The sequence below is a fragment of the Drosophila ficusphila genome, unplaced genomic scaffold (genome assembly GCF_018152265.1).
Source record: "Drosophila ficusphila isolate 14025-0441.05 unplaced genomic scaffold, ASM1815226v1 contig_412, whole genome shotgun sequence".
Taxonomy (NCBI): Eukaryota; Metazoa; Arthropoda; class Insecta; order Diptera; family Drosophilidae; genus Drosophila; species Drosophila ficusphila.
Window position 1 is genome coordinate 2,698,727 of NW_025064326.1, and position 22,300 is coordinate 2,721,026.

At 44.0% G+C, this 22,300-nt stretch overlaps 5 protein-coding genes across 7 annotated transcripts; 2 read left to right on the forward strand and 3 right to left on the reverse strand.

The window, feature by feature from the left end:
- The first annotated feature begins 1,134 nt into the window (after positions 1 to 1,134).
- LOC108092360 (phosphoglycerate kinase) lies at positions 1,135 to 2,702 on the forward strand. The gene is made up of 3 exons (XM_017191896.1): positions 1,135 to 1,314; positions 1,377 to 2,321; positions 2,380 to 2,702. The coding sequence occupies exons 1-3, from the start codon at positions 1,253 to 1,255 to the stop codon at positions 2,618 to 2,620; spliced, it is 1,248 nt and encodes a 415-aa protein (XP_017047385.1). The 5' UTR covers positions 1,135 to 1,252; the 3' UTR covers positions 2,621 to 2,702.
- Positions 2,639 to 4,546, reverse strand: LOC108092354 (pre-mRNA-splicing factor CWC25 homolog). The gene is made up of 3 exons (XM_017191888.2): positions 4,433 to 4,546; positions 4,153 to 4,375; positions 2,639 to 4,092 (listed from the first exon to the last, which is right to left on the reverse strand). Exons 1-3 carry the CDS (start codon positions 4,448 to 4,450, stop codon positions 2,699 to 2,701), a joined length of 1,635 nt encoding a protein of 544 aa, XP_017047377.2. The 5' UTR covers positions 4,451 to 4,546; the 3' UTR covers positions 2,639 to 2,698.
- Positions 4,547 to 4,550: 4 nt separating this feature from the next.
- Positions 4,551 to 6,221, forward strand: LOC108092357 (phosphoglycerate kinase). Its single transcript, XM_017191892.2, has 3 exons — positions 4,551 to 4,859; positions 4,915 to 5,023; positions 5,086 to 6,221. Exons 1-3 carry the CDS (start codon positions 4,684 to 4,686, stop codon positions 6,163 to 6,165), a joined length of 1,365 nt encoding a protein of 454 aa, XP_017047381.1. The 5' UTR covers positions 4,551 to 4,683; the 3' UTR covers positions 6,166 to 6,221.
- LOC108092353 (hepatocyte growth factor-regulated tyrosine kinase substrate) lies at positions 6,214 to 9,678 on the reverse strand. The gene is made up of 5 exons (XM_017191887.2): positions 9,523 to 9,678; positions 9,261 to 9,345; positions 8,942 to 9,206; positions 8,313 to 8,687; positions 6,214 to 8,063 (listed from the first exon to the last, which is right to left on the reverse strand). The coding sequence occupies exons 1-5, from the start codon at positions 9,551 to 9,553 to the stop codon at positions 6,534 to 6,536; spliced, it is 2,286 nt and encodes a 761-aa protein (XP_017047376.1). The 5' UTR covers positions 9,554 to 9,678; the 3' UTR covers positions 6,214 to 6,533.
- A 472-nt stretch (positions 9,679 to 10,150) lies between these two features.
- LOC108092504 (ATP-binding cassette sub-family G member 1) lies at positions 10,151 to 20,143 on the reverse strand. Of its 3 annotated transcripts, none has more exons than XM_017192122.2 (11): positions 19,942 to 20,143; positions 13,757 to 14,002; positions 12,745 to 13,034; positions 12,374 to 12,519; positions 12,031 to 12,269; positions 11,505 to 11,812; positions 11,271 to 11,439; positions 11,109 to 11,209; positions 10,871 to 11,026; positions 10,602 to 10,810; positions 10,151 to 10,539 (listed from the first exon to the last, which is right to left on the reverse strand). In XM_017192122.2, the coding sequence occupies exons 2-11, from the start codon at positions 13,845 to 13,847 to the stop codon at positions 10,401 to 10,403; spliced, it is 1,848 nt and encodes a 615-aa protein (XP_017047611.1). In that variant the 5' UTR covers positions 13,848 to 14,002; positions 19,942 to 20,143; the 3' UTR covers positions 10,151 to 10,400. The 3 variants fall into 3 exon arrangements, with proteins under 3 accessions (XP_017047611.1, XP_017047610.1, XP_017047609.1); XM_017192121.2 differs by lacking the exon at positions 19,942 to 20,143 and adding an exon at positions 19,843 to 19,940; XM_017192120.2 differs by lacking the exon at positions 19,942 to 20,143 and adding an exon at positions 14,140 to 14,401.
- Positions 20,144 to 22,300: the final 2,157 nt, after the last annotated feature.

Below are 22,300 nucleotides of genomic sequence, written 5' to 3' on the forward strand. Positions count from 1 at the left end.
ACTGCCAAATGCTAGCGGTGGTTGCTTGGACCGCCGGAGATGAGAAATGATAGAGAGAGAGGGGACCCCATGAATGAATCACTTGGGGATGGGGCTGAACCATCATGGCATCATAGGCGGAATTCGTTTGTGTTTGCACAGCCAAAATAAAACTACGGTCAGTGTCCATGATTGTGTGACTTTTCTTTGTTGGTCTGAGCAAAAATCATTTATTCAACAATTACATATTTATATACATATGTACTCATACCAAAGCTAGTGCCGCACGCCACTGACATTAATATATATGGGTATGTTAATATATGGATGTTATATGAAGGGTTTGGCTTTAATTGATAACTTAATATTAAAAATCACAGGTCAGGGGCGGACGCAGGGGGGTGTCCGGGGGGTCCGGACCCCCCCAAAATCTCACACTTTTTCAAATTTCCTTACAGCACACGGCTTTTCAACCATAAAAACTAAAATTTTTTTTGGTCGGACCAAATTTTTTGATCGGACCCCCCCAAACGTAAAATTTTTTGATCGGACCCCCCAAACAACAAAAATTTTTCGATCGGACCCCCCCAAAATTTTTTTCTGCGTCCGCCCCTGTCACAGGTTACCAAATATTTAGAATACTGTCAAGAATACAAAAACAACCACGCTCTTCTCACTTTGGTTGGATTTTTGAATTTAAATTACCCGCTTTTCAAGAGCGTAGTAAATATTTTTCAATGGGGTACTTTTTGTTGACAAAACAAAATTGTATCTACACAAATGTCTCCAGAACAGTGTTATAATAAATGCTTTAGAGAAATATGAAAACATAATTTGTGTCTGTGTTTTTGGAAAACCTTTTTCAAACGACGACCCCTTTTTCGGCAGCCTTGTTATCAACACTATCCCCAACGACATTTTACTGCACTGCTTTGCCACCACTTACCAACACTATTTGGGCGCCAAACGCAAGGTTGCATTCGGCCACTATAATTTTAAGCCAACTTTTCAGCTGAAATACTCCCCAATATGAACTCCGGATCCCAGAACAAGACAATCCCCATTCATGTCCTGCGCAGGATATGTATAAAGTGTCCGATAGCTGCCTGCTACGCAGCTCCGCCCTGGAAATGATGCAACCCTAGCGGCCCACCAATGACCTTGCGCTGACATTGCCGCACAGCAGTTGCGGACGAAGACGAAGAAGATTCGCCTAATCAGTGGAATCGCGACCCGGAGTTGGCTAGCACACATAATCCAGAAAAATCCCAAGATGGCATTCAATAAGCTGAGCATCGAGAACCTCGATTTGGCAGGCAAGCGTGTGCTGATGCGGTAATTGGGAAATCCTTCGCTGAAATTCAGTTGCATAAACATGAGTTTTTGCTTCTCCGCAGAGTGGACTTCAATGTTCCCATCAAGGAGGGCAAGATCACCAGCAACCAACGGATTGTGGCTGCCTTGGACAGTGTAAAGTTGGCCCTGTCCAAGAAGGCCAAGTCCGTGGTGCTCATGTCCCATCTGGGTCGTCCCGATGGCAACAAAAACCTCAAGTACACCTTGGCTCCCGTTGCCGCTGAGCTGAAGACCCTGCTCGGCCAGGATGTGACCTTCCTGAGCGACTGCGTTGGTAGCGAGGTGGAGGCTGCATGCAAGGATCCCGCCCCCGGATCCGTCATCCTGCTGGAGAACGTCCGCTTCTACGTGGAGGAAGAGGGTAAGGGTCTGGACGCCAGCGGCGGCAAGGTGAAGGCTGATCCCGCCAAGGTCAAGGAGTTCCGCGCCAGCCTAGCCAAACTGGGCGATGTCTATGTGAACGATGCCTTCGGCACTGCTCACCGTGCGCACAGTTCCATGATGGGCGATGGCTTCGAACAGCGTGCCGCTGGCCTGCTGCTCAACAAGGAGCTGAAGTACTTCTCTCAGGCTCTGGACAAGCCCCCAAATCCCTTCCTGGCTATCCTCGGCGGCGCCAAGGTGGCCGATAAGATCCAGCTGATCGAGAACCTTCTGGACAAGGTCAACGAGATGATCATCGGTGGCGGCATGGCCTTCACCTTCCTGAAGGTCCTTAACAACATGAAGATTGGCGGTTCCCTGTTCGACGAGGAGGGCTCCAAGATTGTGCAGAACCTGGTGGAGAAGGCTAAGAAGAACAACGTTCAGCTCCATCTGCCCGTGGACTTTGTCTGCGGCGATAAATTTGCCGAGAACGCTGTCGTGAGCGAGGCCACCGTTGAGGGAGGTATTCCCGATGGACACATGGGTCTGGATGTGGGTCCCAAGACCCGCGAACTCTTCGCGGCGCCCATCGCCCGCGCCAAGCTCATCGTGTGGAACGGGTAGGTGTTATATTTACTTTGTATTACTGAAACCCTTTCATAACGTGCCCTTTTGCAGTCCCCCCGGTGTGTTCGAGTTCCCCAACTTCGCCAACGGCACCAAGTCCATCATGGATGGCGTGGTGGCCGCCACCAAGAACGGCACCGTCTCCATCATCGGCGGCGGTGACACTGCCTCTTGCTGCGCCAAGTGGAACACCGAGGCGCTTGTCTCGCACGTCTCTACCGGCGGCGGTGCTTCGCTGGAGCTCCTGGAGGGCAAGACACTGCCAGGCGTGGCCGCTCTCTCCAACGCCTAAGCGTGTAAAGACCGTATATTTATGTTAATCGCATCGTTTATCTTGTAAGCACAAAACCAACACGTTTAAAAGTTGAATCTAATTGTTGCGGGCAAAGTTGCTATCCATGGAGGCTGCAGTGCGCTGGATGTTGTTCAGATTGGCCCGAATGCGGTCGCCTATGGAGTTTTGGTTGGCGATGGCCTTCTTCACTTCCTTGTTGATAAACTCCTTGTCGAAGTCGCGCTCGCGGTTTTGGGCTTCCTCCCGAGCATAGGCTTCCCGATGTTTGCGCACTGCCTGGGTGCGATCTGCTTCCCGCCAAGTGGCATTGTCCATCATTTCACGCAGGCGAGCTTCTCGGTCGGCTTCACTTAGTTTGGACTTGCCGGCGGGCCGACTGGGAGCCGGACTGCGTTCCCTTTCCTTTCGTAGAGGTGGTCTTTCGGGACTCCTTCGTCGATCGTCTCGCTTTGAACTGCGGCTTCTACTTCGTTTGTGCCTGGAACGCTCTTCAGGGCTTCTATCTCTGCGCTGCTCCCGTTGTCTGGAGGTTTCATTACCTTCTTCTGGTCGACGACGTCTCTCTTGTCTGATCTCTGGGCTTTTACTCCTTCGTCTTTCTTTCCTTTCCTCGGGACTTCTTCGCCTTTCCTTTCTTTTGTCTGGACTTCTGCTTTTCCGCCTTTCCTTTCTTTCTTCTGGACTTCTGCGTCTGTTCCTCTGGTCTGGACTTCTACTCTGTCGATTTCTCCTAGAACTGTCGTTTTTTTCCTGGGGGCTTCGGCTCCTATTTCCACTCCTTGAATCAAGATTCCTGGACTTGTGTCTCCTGGGCTTCTCATCTTCATCGCTACTTTCATTACTGCTGTCGCTGCTTTTCTTTTTAGATTTCTTACTCTTTTTCTTGGTGGCCATTGAGAGTTGCTTGGATAGTGTCCGGTATTTGGCGTCTAACAGTTTGTCTAACTTGAGGTCGCCATTGCCGTGGTCGCCCTTGAGTTTGCTGACCTGGCGTGCCAATTTTCTGTCCAAGTCGTCATCACTGTCGTTGTTTCCGCTTTCGCTGCTTTCCTCATCACTGGATCGCTTGCTCTTTTTCTTCTTTTTTGATTTCTTTGACTTTTTGCTCTTCTTGGCTTTTTTTTCTTTGGAGGCCTTTAGGTCCTGTTCGGTCTTCAGAATCCTATGTATTTCCTTTAGTTTGACTGGGTTCTCAAGTAATTTGCGGCGGGATTCCATCTCGCGCTGCTTGATGAGCATCAGAGGATCCTCGAGGGTCTTGCGCTGCATGTCCACCTGTTCCGTTGACTGCAGGTTGCGATATGTTCGGATGGAGAACGGCACACAGTCGTGCTCCACATGATTGATTGACTGTTTAAGTCCGACAGTGCTTTGTTCCTGCCGGTTCTCCTCGGCTTGTAGGGTCTCAAAAGACTTATCGATCTTGCGACCCAGAAGGTACTCCTCTCTGTTGATCAGCTCCGTGCTGTCTGGAAAAAGACTTATATTAGATACATGGATCTATCAGAGTTTTTAGTGGGATGACTCACTTTTGTACATCCATTCCAGCTTGGCTTCCCCAGCGGCACCACCACTATTGCCAAGGACACCGGAACTTTCACCTAACCGCCTCAGCTCTTCTCTGTCCCTCTCCTCGTTGATCTCCTTGCGCAGATCCTGCAGTTTGCGCTCCTCCATCTTCGCCTGCTCCTCCGCTTTCCAAACACGCTCCTGGTTTTTCATTGTGTGTGGATGCCATGATTTCTTCAGGTTCTGCGTAGGGGAACTCACTGGTTATAAACTGGCAAACTATTAAAAAGCATTACCTACCAAATCTCCGCCCCCCATTTTGGGAATTTATTTGGGTTTTCACTGCGAAAACAAACTAATTCCAAACAACTCCAGTTTTTCCCTCCTTTTCTTGTGTTTTCAGCAAAAACATATGTTCACTAACAGGAATGCCAGAGGTTTAAAAATATAGCAGGGTTGCCAGAAGGTATAAATTTGTTTTGAAATGTTTAAATCTCAACTCTTTTTATTCTTCTGTCAAAATTTTCTAAAATTCCTTCCTACTTTACATAATGCTTATTTTACAACGAAACATTTTGAAATATACACATCTGGACAATCTAATTGCTCAAAGGGTTACCAATACATTTTTAAAATATTTTAGCAGCAAAGACGAGTGCAAGGGAGATCAAGTAAAGAAGTTGAGTCTGAAAAATGTCGATGTAGCTGGCAAGAAAATATTTATGAGGTAACAATTCTTAAAAGTTGTACCCCAAGATTGAGTTTTTATATATTTTGTACAGGGTGGATTTTAATGTACCCATGAAAGATGGAAAAATAACGAACAATCAACGTATTGTCGCTGCTCTTCCAAGTATTAATTTTGTTTTGGACAAGAAGTGTAAATCTTTGGTGACCATATTTTTATTTATATAAACTTTTCCAATTATAACTCTTCCTTATCTGTGTACCAGGTCTTAGCCTCCCACTTGGGTCGTCCCGATGGGAAAAAAGACAAAAAGTTCAGCCTGGAACCGGTGGCCAAGGAACTTGAGAAGTTGCTTGGAAAGCCAGTTTGTTTCTTGGACGACTGCGTGGGTGATCAGACCATAGAAGCTCTGAAGGATCCACCCGAGGGCAGTGTCCTCCTACTGGAAAACCTTCGCTTTTACGCTGAGGAGACGGGGAGCAGCAAAGACGAGAACAAGAAGAAGGTGAAGGCCGATCCTGCCAAGGTTAAAGAATTCCGGGAGAAGTTGGCAAAGCTCGGCGAGATCTATGTGAACGATGCCTTCGGAACAGCCCATCGTCCTCATAGTTCCATGATGGGGGAAGGCTACAAATTGCGAGCAGCTGGTTTTCTGATGGACAAGGAACTGGAGTACTTTGCGAAGGTTCTGCACAATCCAGCAAAGCCCTTTCTGGCCATTTTGGGTGGCGCCAAGATAGCTGATAAAATTCCCCTGATAACAAATCTCCTGAATAACGTTTCCTCCATGATTGTTTCCGGAGGCATGGCCTTCACCTTCCTCAAAGTCCTAAATAACATGGAGATTGGCAAATCTCTCTATGACGAAAAGGGAGCCGAGATGGTAAACGATATCGTTTGCAAGGCGAAAGACCAGAATGTTAAAATACTCCTTCCGGTCGACTTTGTGATCGCCGATAAGATCGACAAGAAGCCAGATAAAATCGATCGTGTGGACGCCAAGCAGGGTATTCCGAAAGATATGATGGGTCTGGATCATGGCGAGATATCCAGCGCTATTTTCGCCGGCGCAATCTGTGCGTCGAAAACCATTGTGTGGAATGGACCGCCGGGCTTGTTCGAGAACGAGTTGTTTTCCCAAGGCACCCAGTCCATGTTGGAGGCGATTATCGGAGCCACTAAGAGGGGAGCCACCACAATTGTGGGCGGAGGAGATACGGCCACGGCGTGTATGCAGTTCGGAGGTGCCGACAAGGTCTCTCATGTGTCCACCGGAGGAGGGGCATCCCTCGAGTTGCTGGAGGGCAAGGTCCTGCCGGGAGTGGCTGCTCTCTCAGATGCCTAAAGAGAAAACCTAATCTTACTATTTTCTTGGAAGAATAACAACTCTTTCTCAAAATACAAAGTTAAGTTTTATTTTCGAATAACATTAGTTGGTTAAAACTTGATAAAAGAGCTGATCTCTGCGCGTGAACAGATCTCGCATGGCATTTCCTGTCTTTTTTTTCATAACTCCTTAAATTTTGCATATTTTTTAAAGCGAATCTTCTTGAATAGTAACTTATAACCGCAATGAACTAAAGAATTTCAACATCCGTTTAAAACTGGAATAGAAGAACCATAATTTTTCAACAAAACTAATTTTTGGCATAACAACCACACGAGATCTGTTTGCCGGAACTCCAAAGGATAATACAAAAGAATAACATTGGATTAATCGAAACTAATAAGTTCCGCTGTGGCTGGCTCCTCGGCTTTAGCCGGCGGAGGGCCTGGTTCGTTTTGGGGCGGAGCAGGTGCAGCAGCCACCGCTTGGACTTGGCTCGAGGCGATTTCGGTGACTGGCGGTGCCTGGGGAGCTGGAGCCGGTTGGTTGGCCAATGGCGGATGGGTCTGGACGATCTGCTGCTGCTGGAGCATCACGTGAGCCAGTTGCGGTTGTGGTTGGCCCTGCTGAATTGGAATCTGCTGTGGTTGCTGACCAGGAATCTGCTGAGACTGTGGACCGGGAATCTGCTGAGGCTGCTGTTGGAACGGGATTTGCGGAGGCTGCGCAATCGGATGCTGTTGTGCCTGCGGCGGAGCTTGTGGCTGCTGAAGGAGTGCTGGATTGTTGGCGAACTGATTTTCGAGCATGGGCGGCATCATCTGGCCGTTTCCTGGCGGCGCTGGTTGCTGCATCAATCCTCCCGGCTGCTGAAGGTTCTGTGGCATCGGTTGTTGCAGTGAGGGATTGTACATGCCCGGCGGAATGGCCTGGAACTGTCCGTGTCCGTTGGGAGCTGGTGCTTGAGCCTGTCCCAGATATCCGGGCACTCCGGCAGCGTAAGGATTGTAAACGTTGTTCAGCTGATGCGAGGGCGATCCATGTTGCGGCACCGCCGACGGTGGCATGTAGGGGAACGGTGGGGCCGACTGGCCCATCAAATACTGCGCCTTCTGCTGCTCCTGGCGCAGCTGCATCTCGCGCTCCTGCTCCTGGATGCGCTGCAGTGCCAACTGGCGTTGGTACTGCAGGTACTCCTGCTTCTTCTTGCGCATAATGTCCAACTTCTGGGCCATCTGCATCTGCCGTTGCCTCTCCTGCTCCTCGGCGATGCGGCGCAACTTCTCCACGTGCTCCTGCCGCAGCTGATCCAGCGCAGCCCGCGAGTCCTTGATCTGGGTGAGCTTGTCCTGCAACTGCTCGTACCACATGCGCTTGTCGTCCATCTCCTTGATGTAGGACAGCTGCTGCGAGTGCAACGAAGTCAGGGTCATGAAGAGGGTCTGCACCGAGGAGTCGTTGGAGATGCTGCGACCACGACTCGAGTTGGACTTCATGCGGTTCACAAAGATCTCCACCTGGGTGCGCATGTTGGCGGCAAACTCGTCGATCTGCACCTCGTCCGCGCTCTTCGCCTGCAAGGACATGATCTGCTGCGGCTGCGGAGTCGGCGGCATGGGACTCGGCGCCGAGGGGCTGGCCATCGAGGAGGACTCGCTGATCTTGCGCTGCTCCCAGTAGCTGCGGTTCAAGTACTTGGCCAGCTCCGGATTGGTCGCCTCCTCCGGCTGCTGGTGGTACTCCTTCGGCTCGGGCGGTGCCTCCGGACTGGGAGAACGCTGCTGCATGCGATAGGCAGCCGCTGGCTGGGATTGCTGCTTGGGCTTCTGCTGCTCCGCCTCCGATTGGCTAAGGGCCAGGGCCAACTGCAGTTCCTCCTCCTCCTTCAGTTCCTGCTCGGTCTTGCGGGCTGGCGTCTAAAACATAAATACGTTTAATAGTAAAGTATTTGGGGAATACCTTGTAATTATCTAGCAAATTTAATCACCATTACTTTTGATACTATACTATATATGTAAATAAATCAATTCACTGAATAATTTTTTAAACACAACCAACAATCTAAAGGCTTGGAATCACACTGACTATGAGTGATCGAAACTTTATCTCTGCTTACTTTTATCGACTGAAACAATTGTTTTTAAATCGGCTTCATGGTGACTCACCTGCACTTGCTGAGCCAACGTGCTATTTAAATACTCCGCTGGCAGCTCGCTGTCCGCCGGTCTTGATCCGGACTTTCCGCTGCTGGTGCCGCTTGAAGGGCGCTGGAGGGCAGCGAAGCAGCCGTCGCACACACGCACCTCCTTCTCGATTCCGTATTTCGGCAGCGGGCACTGCTTGGCAGTGCACTGGCCACAGAAGACCTGGCCGCAGTTGCGGCAATGGTGCTTCCGGTTGGTGAAGGTGAACTCCACGCGACAGCGATGGCACACCCTGCCATCCGCCCAGTTGGGCGCCGTGTCCGCCGTGAACATGGCATCCGCCTCCCGAAGCTCCGGGAAGGTGTGCCCCTTGGCCTTCAGGATGGTCATGGTGTCCTGGAAAAGATATAATGGTTACTAATGGTGAGCTAATAGAGGGAGTGAGTTTACTAGGGATTCCTCTTCTAAGCTTAGTTCTTCTTCGGAGCTCATTGCGATTCAACTGATGAAATTTCACTGAATCTCAATTCTCACTAAACAGTTGTTTTCTACTAATTAAATTAATGGCAAAAGACAGGGCCGGAATTGGTTTCAAGAGGTTTTAAAAGGGCACAGTTTCGCCGAACTAAAATCAATATGGAATCTACTACCTTAATGGCCTGGTATTTATCCGAGGAGCGGAAGGCATTGGCCCAGGTCTGCACCAGCTCCAGCATCTTCTGGCGCACATTCTCGTGCGGCGTGGACTCCAGGAAGCTGCTGAACATCTCGCAGTTCTCCTTGGTGAAGACCTCCTCGTGAACGGGAGCTCCGCAGTTCTTCACGATGCTCTCGAGGACCAAAAGGGAGTAGCAGGACGAGTGCGGATTGGGCGAGTTCATCTTCTTCTTGATGGCAGCAAAGGCGTTCTTGGGACTGCAAGATCACAATAATTATTAAGTGCTGTTTGCTAGAAAAAAGAAAACTTACGTGACATCTTTTTGGTTGATCTCATCGCAGATGAGGAGGATGGAGGGCCAGTCGGGCTCCAATCGCAAGTGACTAGTGGCATTTTCTGCAATGCAAAGTGCGTAATTAATGGACCTTTGTTTGTTTATCACACTCTTCAACTGCTCGCAAGTTCAATTGCCTTTTATTGTTACTTCTTCGAAGTTTTTTTTTGGGTTTTCGATGAGTCACTTTAACTGGCCAAACATTGCTTTGGTTTGCAGTTATTCCAGCTAATCCTTACCTAAGTTTTTGTCAAAACTTGATCGGAACATCTTCTATGTGCTTTCTTGCAGCTTTCGTCGTTGTTTCCTATTGATATTGAACTACAATTATTATTATTGTTTTGCAAGTGCATAGAAATTTTTCTGCAATACGCGGTGGTTGCCACATCAATGAAAAAACGCTTTATGATTAATGCTGCCAGATCGTTGAGGGAATGGACGGCGGAAATATGAGTAAGGGGAAATCCCAAACGCTAAACGTTAAACTTAGTAACGGTTTTTTAAAAGTGAAGTTTGTTTTAATAAATTGAAACCAAAGAAATAACACTTTTAACACTTTTAAAATCTGGGAAATTTTTGAAAAAGCTGCAGTAATAAAATAATCCATTATGAGCTTTGAGATATTTGTCAAAATATTAACCACCCTGAAATTAATTATTTTGAATGCAGTTGTTTTAAGAATCAAATTAAAAACTTTTTGAGACATCCTCCTCTCAAATTTGATATAAATAATAATAGTTGTGGGGTATAGATTTGTTAAAAGCCCTTGAAGCCACTTTAAAATCGTTTTTTTTTTCCAAGTTGGATTTCTTAAACTTCTTTTTTATTTCGTTTGTTCATATTGGTCTCTCTTACAACTAGGTTAACTAGACAATTAATTACACGTATATAAATGTTAGTTTATCCATACATAAACAGTATAAAAACTATGATTCGCTATGCTTAGAGGTTGCCGCAACAGTTGGCATTGGCAATTGCAATGGTCCGTTGCATTTGTTAAAGTATCACACGCCGATATAAAAAGTTGGGTTTACTTGCAACTAAGCGATAAGTAACATAAAATCACATTCGATTCAAATTAAGCCGAATACTAAAAGCAACACACACTTAGCCCCATTCAGTTCGTCTTGATCTTGTGCTTCAGCGTAAAGTAGGCCAGAACTTTAAAGATGGCTATTTGGATCAGGATCATAAGGATGTTGTGACCAAAATCGCCACTCTCCATTCCGAATTGTCGCAGAACAGTCACCGCATTTCTGTAATCATTAAAAATGATATTAAGAGTTCAATTCGATATTGATTTCTGGCTTTAACTCACTTGAAGTGGCAATAGAACTCGGTGGGTGGACAGATCAACTGACCCCGCTGGTTGCCATATAACGAGATTACCATATTCTCCAGGGCATAACGCAGTGGCGATATGTAGGCCATAAATCGCATGGCAGCCGGAATGTGATTCAACAAGATGAGGAAGCCGGAGAACATCAGCATACAAGATGTGGAAACTGCGCCTACAAAGGTTCCATTCTGGAAAGAAGGTTTCATTAGAAAGGTTTATTAAATTGATTTGCTGATTTAAAAGCTTACCACCGGATTTAGCACTGTTCCAAGGAACACGCCCAGTCCATCCGCACAAATGGTGACCACAACCGCACTCAGCAGATACTTAACAAATCGTTCCATTTCAACGGGCTGATCCGTCATCAGATAGCCTATAGTTATATAAACCGTTGAGAAGATTATCTGGAATAATAAATAAGTTGTGGTAATTAGATAATAATACTACAAAATATATTTTGTTCTTTAAAAGTTAATAGATACTCACATGAACTGGAGTTGAAGTGATTATGGTGGCAAGGTAATAGGTTCGCAGTTTGTACCAGTTGTTGAAGGTCTCCTTTCGTATGATCTCTATTTCGGCGGGATCTATAGGGAGTAACTCATCATATAACAATCTTTATATAAATTCATTCCTTTATTTACTTACATCTCAAAATGCCCGGCATTATTGTGGTATACCAGAGATATACGCAATGGATCATGATCATGCCGACATTGGATATTTGCTTAGTGGCATTGCTGCCCGAATCACCAAAGAACAAACCGATTAATATGGAGCAGAGCACGTGAATGCCTAGTTTTAGATAGGTTAAAGTCTATAAAGTAGATGTATAAGTTTAATTATTATTTTGTAATGTGAACATATAGGGATAGAGCTTACCCAATCCCTGAAGAACTGCAGGTGACAGCGACCGATGAGCAGCCACAAACGCATATATTCCGTGGGCGGATAAGTGTGCTTGGTCAGATCCTTTGAGGAGTCCATGTTCTGGATCTCGATCTTCTGGACCTGCACCTTCACCTGTCCCGGCGACTGAGATTCGTTGAACTTGGCCACCTGGGTTTCACTGGGCGGCTCGGAGGTCTCCCCCTGCATCAATTGCTGATCGTATCGCCAGCGGTTGTCCTTGGCCGCTTCTGCCAAAGTGGCGGTCTGATCTCCAAAGTCCCCGTTCGCGCATTCCAGCACTGAAATAATTAACACCTTTAGTGGCACGCCCTGTTTTCTTATTTTAAAAATACTACACAGCAAAAACAAAGAGGTGATTGTAAGGAAGGGAATCTGATAAGAAAGGCGCAGTGATAACCACGTTCATTAGGGTAAACAGTGATTATGGGAAGTGCCAATTAACTGCCAGGCTAAGTGAGTAATCATTGGAAGGGAAAGGCAGTAGTGGTGTACTCACGGAAGTCGGCCGGGTTGTGGTAGGGCGGGCACTCCAGGCCCACGCTGCTGAGGAACATGACCGTGTTCTGGGGCGTTCCCTGGAAGGTGCACTGACCCGCGGAGAGCACGTAGACCAGGTTGAACAGATTGTAGATGTTGGTCGACGGCTGGTGGATCGTGCACACGATGGTGCGCCCCTCGTTCGCCAGGCCGCGCAGCAGTTGGATGGTGTCGAAGGAGGAGGAGCTGTCCAGGCCACTGCGGTGGATCATGGAAAGAGAAAGGGTTCAAGGTCTGAATGCAACTGATTCTTAATGGGGGGAACAGGTTCCGAGGACAATGGTCCTCTCACCACCACTCACGTTGTGGGCTCGTCTAAAAATAACACAGCGGGATTGTCTATCAGCTCCAAAGCGATGGACAGCCGCTTCTTCTGGCCGCCACTCAGGTTGGAGCACTTCGTCTGCCGCGTCTTCGTCAGCTTCAGGGAGTTCAGAATGTAGTCGATCTGTAAATCACACCTCAATTAGTGATGCTTCGTTGATTGTGCACTCAGCGAAAGAATTTCAATGGAATTCTGGGATTGTATGGAATTATAATTTATTAGAAATAGATATCGTTAAAAGTTGTTTTTATTTGAACCATATGTTTATCTATTTATTATTTCATTTAATTTTTATTCAGTTTGAATTCTATGTTCTCATTTTTTTAAGTGCACTCCTAATTAACTCACCAGAGTTCGCTTCTCCTTCAGACTGACGCATTTATTGGAGATTTTAAGTGTCGCCGCCATCAACATGGTCTCCTCCACGGTGAAGTAGGGAAAGAAGTGGTCGTCCTGCATAATGTAGCCGCACAGCTTGCGTGCCTTTCCGATCTCAATCTTCCCGCTGACCCCGGTTTTCGTCAGACCCGTGAGGATGTTCATTAGACTAGATTTACCGGCCCCCGAGGGGCCCATGATGGCCGTCAGTTCGCCCGACTTGAACGTCCCCGTGATGCCCTTCAGCACTGATTTCTTCTCTGTAAACAAAGAGATAAAGTAAAATTAATTAGCCCTGCAATTAAGGTAAAAACTAACTTCTTATCAATAAAAGTAGCATTTTAATGGGCGCTATAAACCTAACTTGCTGAATGAGTTTCCCAAACTTTTTTACGCATTTAAACTATTCACTTGTTCAGAATTACTTAACCTTCTCCCATTTCAAGTGTTTCTCATGTGCGGAGCAATTAAAACTGCATATAATAAGGTTAGCAGGTTAGGAGCCATGGAAAAACACAGCGCTGGAATAAAAGGCCCATTTAATGTGCACACACCATAAAACAGGAGCAGCCTACGTTTCGGATGGGTCAATCTAAAAATGTGATTGCTTGTCCCACTTAGACTCATCCGGAATCATTTAAAGATTTAAAGATCATTCCACTTGCGATAACTGTTTGCTCTGTTGACTCTAGATTAAAATGGCATAGCACCTGTGGTCCGGGGTCTTTTCTTCCGGCACACTTTGAGTGCTAATGGAGATTGTCAATTTGCATTTGAAATTAATAGGAATCACTCGAGGGGTGAAGTGCGTCAACCAATTTAAGAACTCCTCTTTTGTGGTTGCTCTTTTCAGTAATTAATAAAAAATTTACGAAAAAAATAGATTTTTTGTAGAATCTTGGCACATTTGAATTTCGGTTTATCCCGAATTATTTCTAGAACATGTTTTGGGGGGTTCACTCTGTGTGTGTAACCCTCTTACCTTGCTTCTTGGGTACGTTGACCTGGTAGACGAGATCTTCGAAGTGAATGTCGATGCCGAAGACATTCTTCAACAATTTGCTGCTATCCATGATGTGTGTACTCTTGATATTCCGCACTGTTTACAAACGTTCTCGCTGATTTACTTTGAATGTTTATAACAAATTATTTGCGTTGCTGTTTACTTTGCACATTATTCATTTACACATATCAAGTTCGGAGAGCACTTTAATTGTTTTCGAAACGGCTGTGTGAAACAACAGTATTATAATGGATTACAAACCATCTGGTTTCGGGTTGCAATTTGTGTGGTGGTTGCGGGAATCAGAAATTATATCACCGAGCTTAATCGTATATAGTATTGCAACAGTTAAAGGGCCTTACGGTGGCAATTAGAGCGCGTCTTGAACCGGCGTGACCTCAAAGTTCGTGAACTGTCGAAACCGAAACTGAAAACTGAACACTGAAAACTGAAAACCGAAATCCAAAAGCCGCCGAAGTGTTACTAGCTGTTCTCCGTTTTACTACTGTACTTCTGTTTTGATTTTCTCAAGGAAATCAAAAGGGAATACCGGAGTGCTACTGTTTTTTTTTAACCGACCGCTCTGCGCATGCGCCCCCGTTGGCAGACAGCTGATAACTGCGGAAGAAGCCGCCGCCGACTAAAACGTTGGCTGCTCTGCCGCCGTCGACGCAGCGGCTAAAGGCGAAATACTAAAGAAAAAATAAAAATTATAATCAGGCAGAGCTTAGCACATTCGCATATCAAATATACAGCGAGGCAATGCAAAACACGCCAGAATGGAAGTCAACAATCGAGCCGGCAGAGTGGCATTAAATTTCAAGTTTAAGTCACGCCGATGTCGCCTTTTTTCTCGTTTCGATTTTGATTTTTTTGGCCAGCCGAGAACAACGGACAAATTGTTATTTCGATTTATGACTCAGGCGCAATACAATTCAATCGCACCTGCGTTTGCCAACAATTATGAAAAACAGAAACTATGCGTATTAGCCGACGTAAACTAACCGAAACAACGGCCTTGCCCAGAACCAGAACATTAAACAATTATGTGTAAACAAAAATCAACAAAAAGTTGATGTGCGAAATACCATTCTTGTGATTTGTTGCGATTGAAAACGTGTGAAAACGTAGCAAATTATAAACACCCTACAATTTTTTATTTCTGAATATTAGAACCTATAAAGAAAATCCAATAGTTTTCTTATTTTATATTCTTTATTTCTGAATATTAAAACCTATAAAGAAAATCCAACAGTTTTCTTATCTTATATTCTTTATTTCTGAATATTAAAACCTATAAAGAAAATCCAATAGTTTTCTTTTTTCTTATATTCTATATTTCTGAATATAAGAACTTATAAAGAAAATCTAAAATTTTTACATCTCTGTTTACAGGTTTTTTTCACAACTAAAAGAATGTGTTATGAAATCGTTCCCACATCAAAGCAAAAATTTCTATCTCGCTAGTTTCAAAGAACTTCCGCAAATTATTCAATTAGTCATGAAACACGTAGTTTGGTTCTAGGGAAAACACCCCCTACGTGACTTTCGGTTTCTTTAATGATATACCTTTTACAGCTTGTAATGATCTCGATAATCGAGCTTGGGGAAATTTGTTGAATAAACGAGTAAATTTAAGGAATGGCTTATTTATTAGTATGCCTAGAGTGTAAAGTTGTAATGTATGCTCTATTCTAGGGAATATTCTCCGCTGAAATACTAATTTCCCTTTTCTGGGCTGACTCATTAAAGTTCTAGAAGAGATATGCCCAAGTTTTGTGCGATAGGTGATTGAAATCACCGAAACATTGTAACAGAACAAACTGTTGCTCGAGATCGCGGGATTTGTAATTTGGCTTTCGGCGATTGCGAAACCCAAAAAAATAGTAGCAAAAGAAACTTGCGAAACAGAAAATTACGAAATTACATCAAAGCAGAAAAACCGTTGAGAGTGCTAAAAAAAAAAAGATAAGGTTATAGTGGTCAGTACTTAAAAAAAAAAGCGACAACTTTTCAGAAAGCGAATCTGAATAGAATTGAAGAGGTGTAAAAGGTAAGGAGCAATAAAGTTACAGTGATGGCTTTAAAAGGTAACCTTCATACGAGAAATATAAAAAATTGTAATAAGGGTAGATAATTTCTAAAGATTGTTTCTTGAGCTAACAATTTCTGATTTTTAAAGTTATTAAAAATACCAATTATTTTGCTCCCCGTTTTCAATTCTCTTTTTCGAATGCGAACCTTTAAAAAATAAGTGCCTCCATAAAAGTGAGGACTTCTAATTTTCGAGGCGACCACTGTAATTGCTTTGGCTTTTTTCTCATTTTGCGAATCTTGCGCCATTCCTTCTTTGAATGGATCAGATTGGAGCCGAGTTTGGGGCTTTAGAATTCCATTACGTGACCGCTGACTTAATGGCTCAAGATTTTTGCCACCGCCACTTGGCTGCACACAAAACCTTCGCAGCGTAAACGTAAACAAAAGCGATGGAACAATACGGAATACGCACGGAAGCAGTGGGTAAATATTTTATACACAAAATGAGGTTATCATTATGATACACCGAATACGGCAGCTGTCCGGGTCTCCCATGGTTATCTATTCGCTTCGAAAATAATGTCAATTAAGGCGGCACTACCTTCGACGGCAAGGCGTCTGACCCGCAGGTTCGATAAAATTACAAATGCAGCCGGCTATCGGGCAAAACGGCAATAACAAATAATAATGACAAAAATAATAACAACAGCCACAGCAGGTTGAAGCACTGTCATGTCTTGGGAAGGCAAACACTTGTGCTCAGAACTCTGGAATGCCACTTGCTATCAATTAAAATAAATTGTAATAACATTGCCTTTGACTTTTCCACATTTGAATTGAGTCATTCTGGGCGAATCTCCTCTTTATGCCGCATGGTGGATTTTTTATTCGGTTTAACTCTAAGATTTGAATAATAAATGTATCTCCATGTGGGTTATTTATAAGAAGTGTGCGAGAATTCCCTGCGGTTAGGGAAACTTAAAAAAGGCGTTCAAAGAATCGTTTTGAGTGGGAAAATATATTATAATTAAATATATAATCTTAAATTGCTTAACATTTTCGGAAAACGATTTTGTGTAATTTTAATCAGTTGTTGGGAAAGGTTCTAGCTTATCAGTGTCAAGTTAATTCAAAATTAATTGTCAGCTGATAGCAACATTTTTGTAGCAGACTGAACATAATTATAAACAATGTTGTTATGAGCGAATTAATTTGATAAGTGAAACGCTCAATATATTTCTAATCTATTTGGCTGACTCATCGGTTAGTACCACCACCAAGTGGAAATGTTTCGAGATATAAATTTCGCGATCCCATCGCTGTTGTTCCGGGTGCTGGGAAAAGCAGATGCCAGGCATAATACGTTCTAATCTCGGTCTTGCATAAACAAAACAAATCGCATAAACAAGCCGGCAAGTGCTGAAAGATAAACACTCCGCCCATCAATCGAATCGTTTCGATTGTGGGATCGGCAAAGTTCCTGAACACTGCTGTGCACGTGGTGATGGAGATCAATTGTGCAATCCAGCAGGTATTGCGGCACTCGGAGCGGTAAAAATAATAGCATAAATAATCACTTAGCGCGATGCTATAACCGTCTGCTATTCCTGCTATCAGCCCTTTGTGATTTCCCACCCGCGATTTGCATTCGATTAGTCGCTTACATAACCGCCAATATGCAAATTTGTATGAGTATATAGTAGTGGCTCATTCATGCAGCGATCTTGACACGAGGTTTGCACTGAGAAGACACTCGGCTTGGGCAATTGCAATTATCAGCTGTCAAAACTTCAGGAAAGGTGTCAAGTTTTCATCGGTTCTGTCAGCAGATTTGGTAATCCCTATTGACGGCTTGCACAACTTTCTGAATTGTGGACAATGCACCCGTCGCCAATAATGCCATCGTTGGCAATATTTTCCAGCTACTGCACGCGGTACTTTTACAACTTCAACGAGGTCTTATCTAAATCTTTTCCGTTTTCCGTTAAATAACTGACTTTGTATAGAATGCAAGTTGTGCCAAGCACTTCCACTTCATGTACAAGCAATAAATAATGGCGATTAATGCAATAATTGGTCCGATAGTAGACTTTTAAATGCGTAAATTCATCCAGAACAGTTGGGGTTCTGGTTACAGGTTATCCAACAACTTCCTGTAAACATGTGTATCTAAAAAGTGGAAAAACAAGTAGGCCAAAAAATAACAAAAACATATTGCGCGATTAATATATTGACTTAAAAACACAGGACGTATTTCTATATCGTCTAGACTTTCGCGAAGGGATCGCGCAAAATATTCAACCGACCCAGATAGATAAAGCTTTTGTCAAAACAGACTTTTATTTCCTCGAAGAGATAACGGCGAGAAGTCCAACAGAATACTAGACAATAGATCGCGAGACACTGGGTGACGCTCATTCATGCTTTTATAATCCATAAATAGAATTCTCCTGTCGCCCGGCCGAAGATTCAGAACCACTTGGCTCGCATTCTCCCAGCCATACTATATACATATATATACGATGAATATGCGAAGCAGCCAAGAGATATAACGAATAAAGTGGAGGCAAGGTTAGACAAAATCAAATTATGCTTTGGGCTATATTGCTGGCTCGTGATCATCTATTCCACTGATTAGAGGAATCCGAATTCAAGGCCGCCTCGACTGGAATCCGAGACTCGGATCGGATCGGATCGGATCGCGTTCGGTGCATGTGGGTTTGCCTGGTTTACTTAACTGGATGGGATTTCCATTTCCTTGGTGCACTCGCTGTGCCACCGATAAGTCGTTTGTCCGCCCTAATAGATGATAAGGAGGGTCAGCCTTTCGCACAGCCGCACCCTCACGCCCCTTGGCGCAGACACATAAATACTCTATGTGTTATGTGCACTGGGAGAAAAAGAAGGGGAAAATGGGAAGTCCATTTGGCAAGTAATTCGTTGTATAGTTTAAGAACCTCTTCATTTCATTTTAGCTCTGATAAAATTATTTAAAAGCATCTATGTTCTGATAAATGAATCATCAGCTAAGACCCAAATTTAAATGTTAATTAACAAGACCCAAAAATTCGGTGACATTTCTTTCTCTGCACTCGAAATGACTGACTTTGTTTGCACTTGTGTTTAGATTGGGGCGCGAACTTGAAGCCCCATGCAAAGCGGTGGGTATTGCATTACAAATTGTACTTTTCCACACCACCCACAAGACGAGCGCCAGCCATCCCAACCACCGAATGGAGCCTGATGCCCCACATTCTGCGGCGGTGACAATGGCATAGTGGTGACCGACCGCGCGGGTGGGGCATCTTGGCAGTGGCATTGGCTCCAGTTCCATTTCCACTGCCCCTGCCACATCCAATTTCATTCTGGCCATGTCCGTCCGCTGTGGTGACGGGTGATATCATCATCACAATTTGGCAGGGCATAATCGCTGACTAATAAAATGCAAATAAATACTCCAGTTTATTTGATCAAGACGCCCGGAGGAACGAACAACGTCGCGAAACACGGCCAAACACTTGGCCGTAAAACATTTAGCCGTCACACAGGGCGTATGCGCGATAATGGGTGGCATTGCGTAGCCGAGATGGATTCCCGGCGAAAGATGTTTCGAATTTTTCCCACCCGGGAGCCTCGTTCGCACGCCGAAATAATCTCCACGTGAACTTTGATCCGCGAAGAATCGGCCGACTATAAATCGTTGTGTCTTTTTTTCTGTATGTATGTGTGTATGTGCTCTATTTTCATTATGATTTCATTACAATAAGAACAAGACCCAGAAACCTAGGCGAAGGCCCCGAAAATCGGAGCAGAGAACCGGGAAACGTGCCAAAAACTTAATAGAATAGAATGGGAAATAGAACACAGCTGGAAATTAAAGCAATCCCCCATCAAAGTTCAGAGAGGTTTGCATTTTCGATTTCGACTTTTGTGGCATAAATTTGAATAGATGGACACTGTTTGCCACCCGTTTTACGTGCGTTTTCGATTCGCCGATGTTTCGTATCTTTCGTTTTTCGCTGACTCACACAAACTGCACTTCAGTTTTAAGGAACACAAAAACTTGCGATCACAAATATTTTGTTATTCCAAAATTCGAGATTCTATTGTATTTTTCCCACACACACCGAAGGCACAGCTGGCATTTAATTGTTGTCGAGAACAAAATGGTGATTTATTTATAATTTCTGGGAATATGCAAAACTTTTGATTTGTAACACGCGCGTGGAAGAACCGACTGCGTATATATATCTGTATACAAGAATATATATGCTTCTTTGCTCGGACGTGGGCAAAACGCTTCCGAATCGCTCGAATTGCGACGCGAGACTGAGGCGACTTTCAGCCAGCGACTGGCTAAGTACAACGCAGTCCGCTCGAATAGTTTGTTTTTCAAACCGTCGGCCGGCCTCAGCGTGGATATATTCGTTGTGGATCGTGGAGCGGCGCTGTTCGCGGGGCCCACTGTACCTAGTATCTAGTGTTATTAATAAAAGCGGCCTCTCGGAGCGTCTTCGAGCGGAGGCGCCATTGTCTATGTCTATGTCCCTCGTGATTTGTGATTTGTGCGGCGAATTAAATTCGATTCTCAGTGTTCTCCGAGATTGGGACAATGTGCAAAATGCATATCGTATTTTTGCATACTTAATACACACTGTCAGGGATTTTTTATTGAATTTGTTATAGATATTATAGTTCCGATTAAATATTTACTAATAATAAATCCCCTTAACTTCGCTGAAAGACTTATTGCTTAGGCATATAAACTAACTTTAATATTCCGGATCGGATTATCGCTTAGGAACCCTTTCCTTTGTAGGTTCTCTATCTGTACTTACAAATACAGCGAACCGGGTAAAGTCCACATTCCTGACGTTTTCTATGCATTACAGTTTGATAATTGGAAAAATTGCAAACGCATGCTGAGGAAGGGATTTATTTATTTACATAATATCGTGGCGGCTTCGCTACAAAAAACAATGAACAACATTTATTGTGGGTGGAAGTCCTAAGTGAATGGAAAAATGCAACAAGTGATTTAAGACAAATAACTTCACACCTTGAATAATCCAACGATAATTGCTTGTGCAATGGATTAATAATAGAAAATTACCATTGATATTTTGAAAAGCTTTTGCGGCTTTGAAACTCATTGGGATTAAACGATGTCAAGCAATAAATGTCATTCGGCATATGCCAACCGCCGCCCTTTCGATTACCCTTTTAATTAGACGGTCTTATCGGACTGAGAGCGTTACATATCTGGGTCCATCATGATATACGACCCTACTATATATTTGTAAAGCCCGCCCGGGGGAATACAGTTATTTGCACTTCAATAATAACGGAACGTAATAGGGACAGATACTCGTGCTTGTTGATTATTATCGGTGTGTTACAGTATGGTATATAGTATAGTATACAGTACAGTGTGTTTCACTACCGTAAGTCCCTTTGTAAGTCACCCCTAAAAACGTGCATGAATAAGTAATTAGTTCAGATTGGGTGACGGCGATAATCTGGTTGCTATTTTAATTGCTCATTAAATTAAATCACACTTAAATATTTACATTTTCTGATACAAATCAGCGGAAAATTGGTTCACCTATATTTTCCAGAGATGCGCTATTAGATTAATATTGAGTGTGCCGCAATAAAACCCAATGAATTGATAGCGGTATCGAAATTAATTTTTGCCTTTGTTAACTCTTTTATTTAGTTCATCAAACTACAACCCAAAGAACAAATAGTGTATTCAACTTTATTGCTAACTTAAATGTTATTGGGTATTTCTAATGTAATAGATAATTACGTCTGTTTGTGCTGTTACCTAAAACGTATTATTTTGCATTCGCTAATCAAATGAACCTCGCACGTGTTTCGTACAGATCCTCTTTTTAATTAATTGTTAGTCCATTAATATTTTTATGACACGCTGTTCTGATTACCATTTTGATTGATGGGCCAAGATCTATTAAATAATTGAATGCGATTGCTGTCTAGCCCATACTGGTTTCTAATTCGTGAAAGTTCTAAATTGCATATATTGTTACCCAATTTTATTTGGGATAAACCGAACAGAACCTGTTGCCAATCGAAGGCAATTAAAAGTGGAGAGTCTGTGTGGAGTCTAGACGATGTCTCTTTGTTTTCAAATGTATATTAATGTATGTTTTTGTATATGTGCTGCAGTATGCCTTATCAGCTAAATGCAACCACAAATCGGCGGCGACGGCGAAGTCGGCGACTCCGCGAGCCACAATTTCCCTGCGTGCTTCGATTCAACATGCGATCGTGATCGCGTTTGACATTGACATTGAAATCGAACATCGTACGCTGCGAGCAGCGCATACAAACACGCTACGAATAACTATAAACCAGCGGCAACAACAGCAGAAAAGGCAGCAACAACAGCAGCAACACAAAAACCAGCAGCAACATCAAAACTACGATAGCAATACCAGAAAGAGAAACAGCAGAAACTTC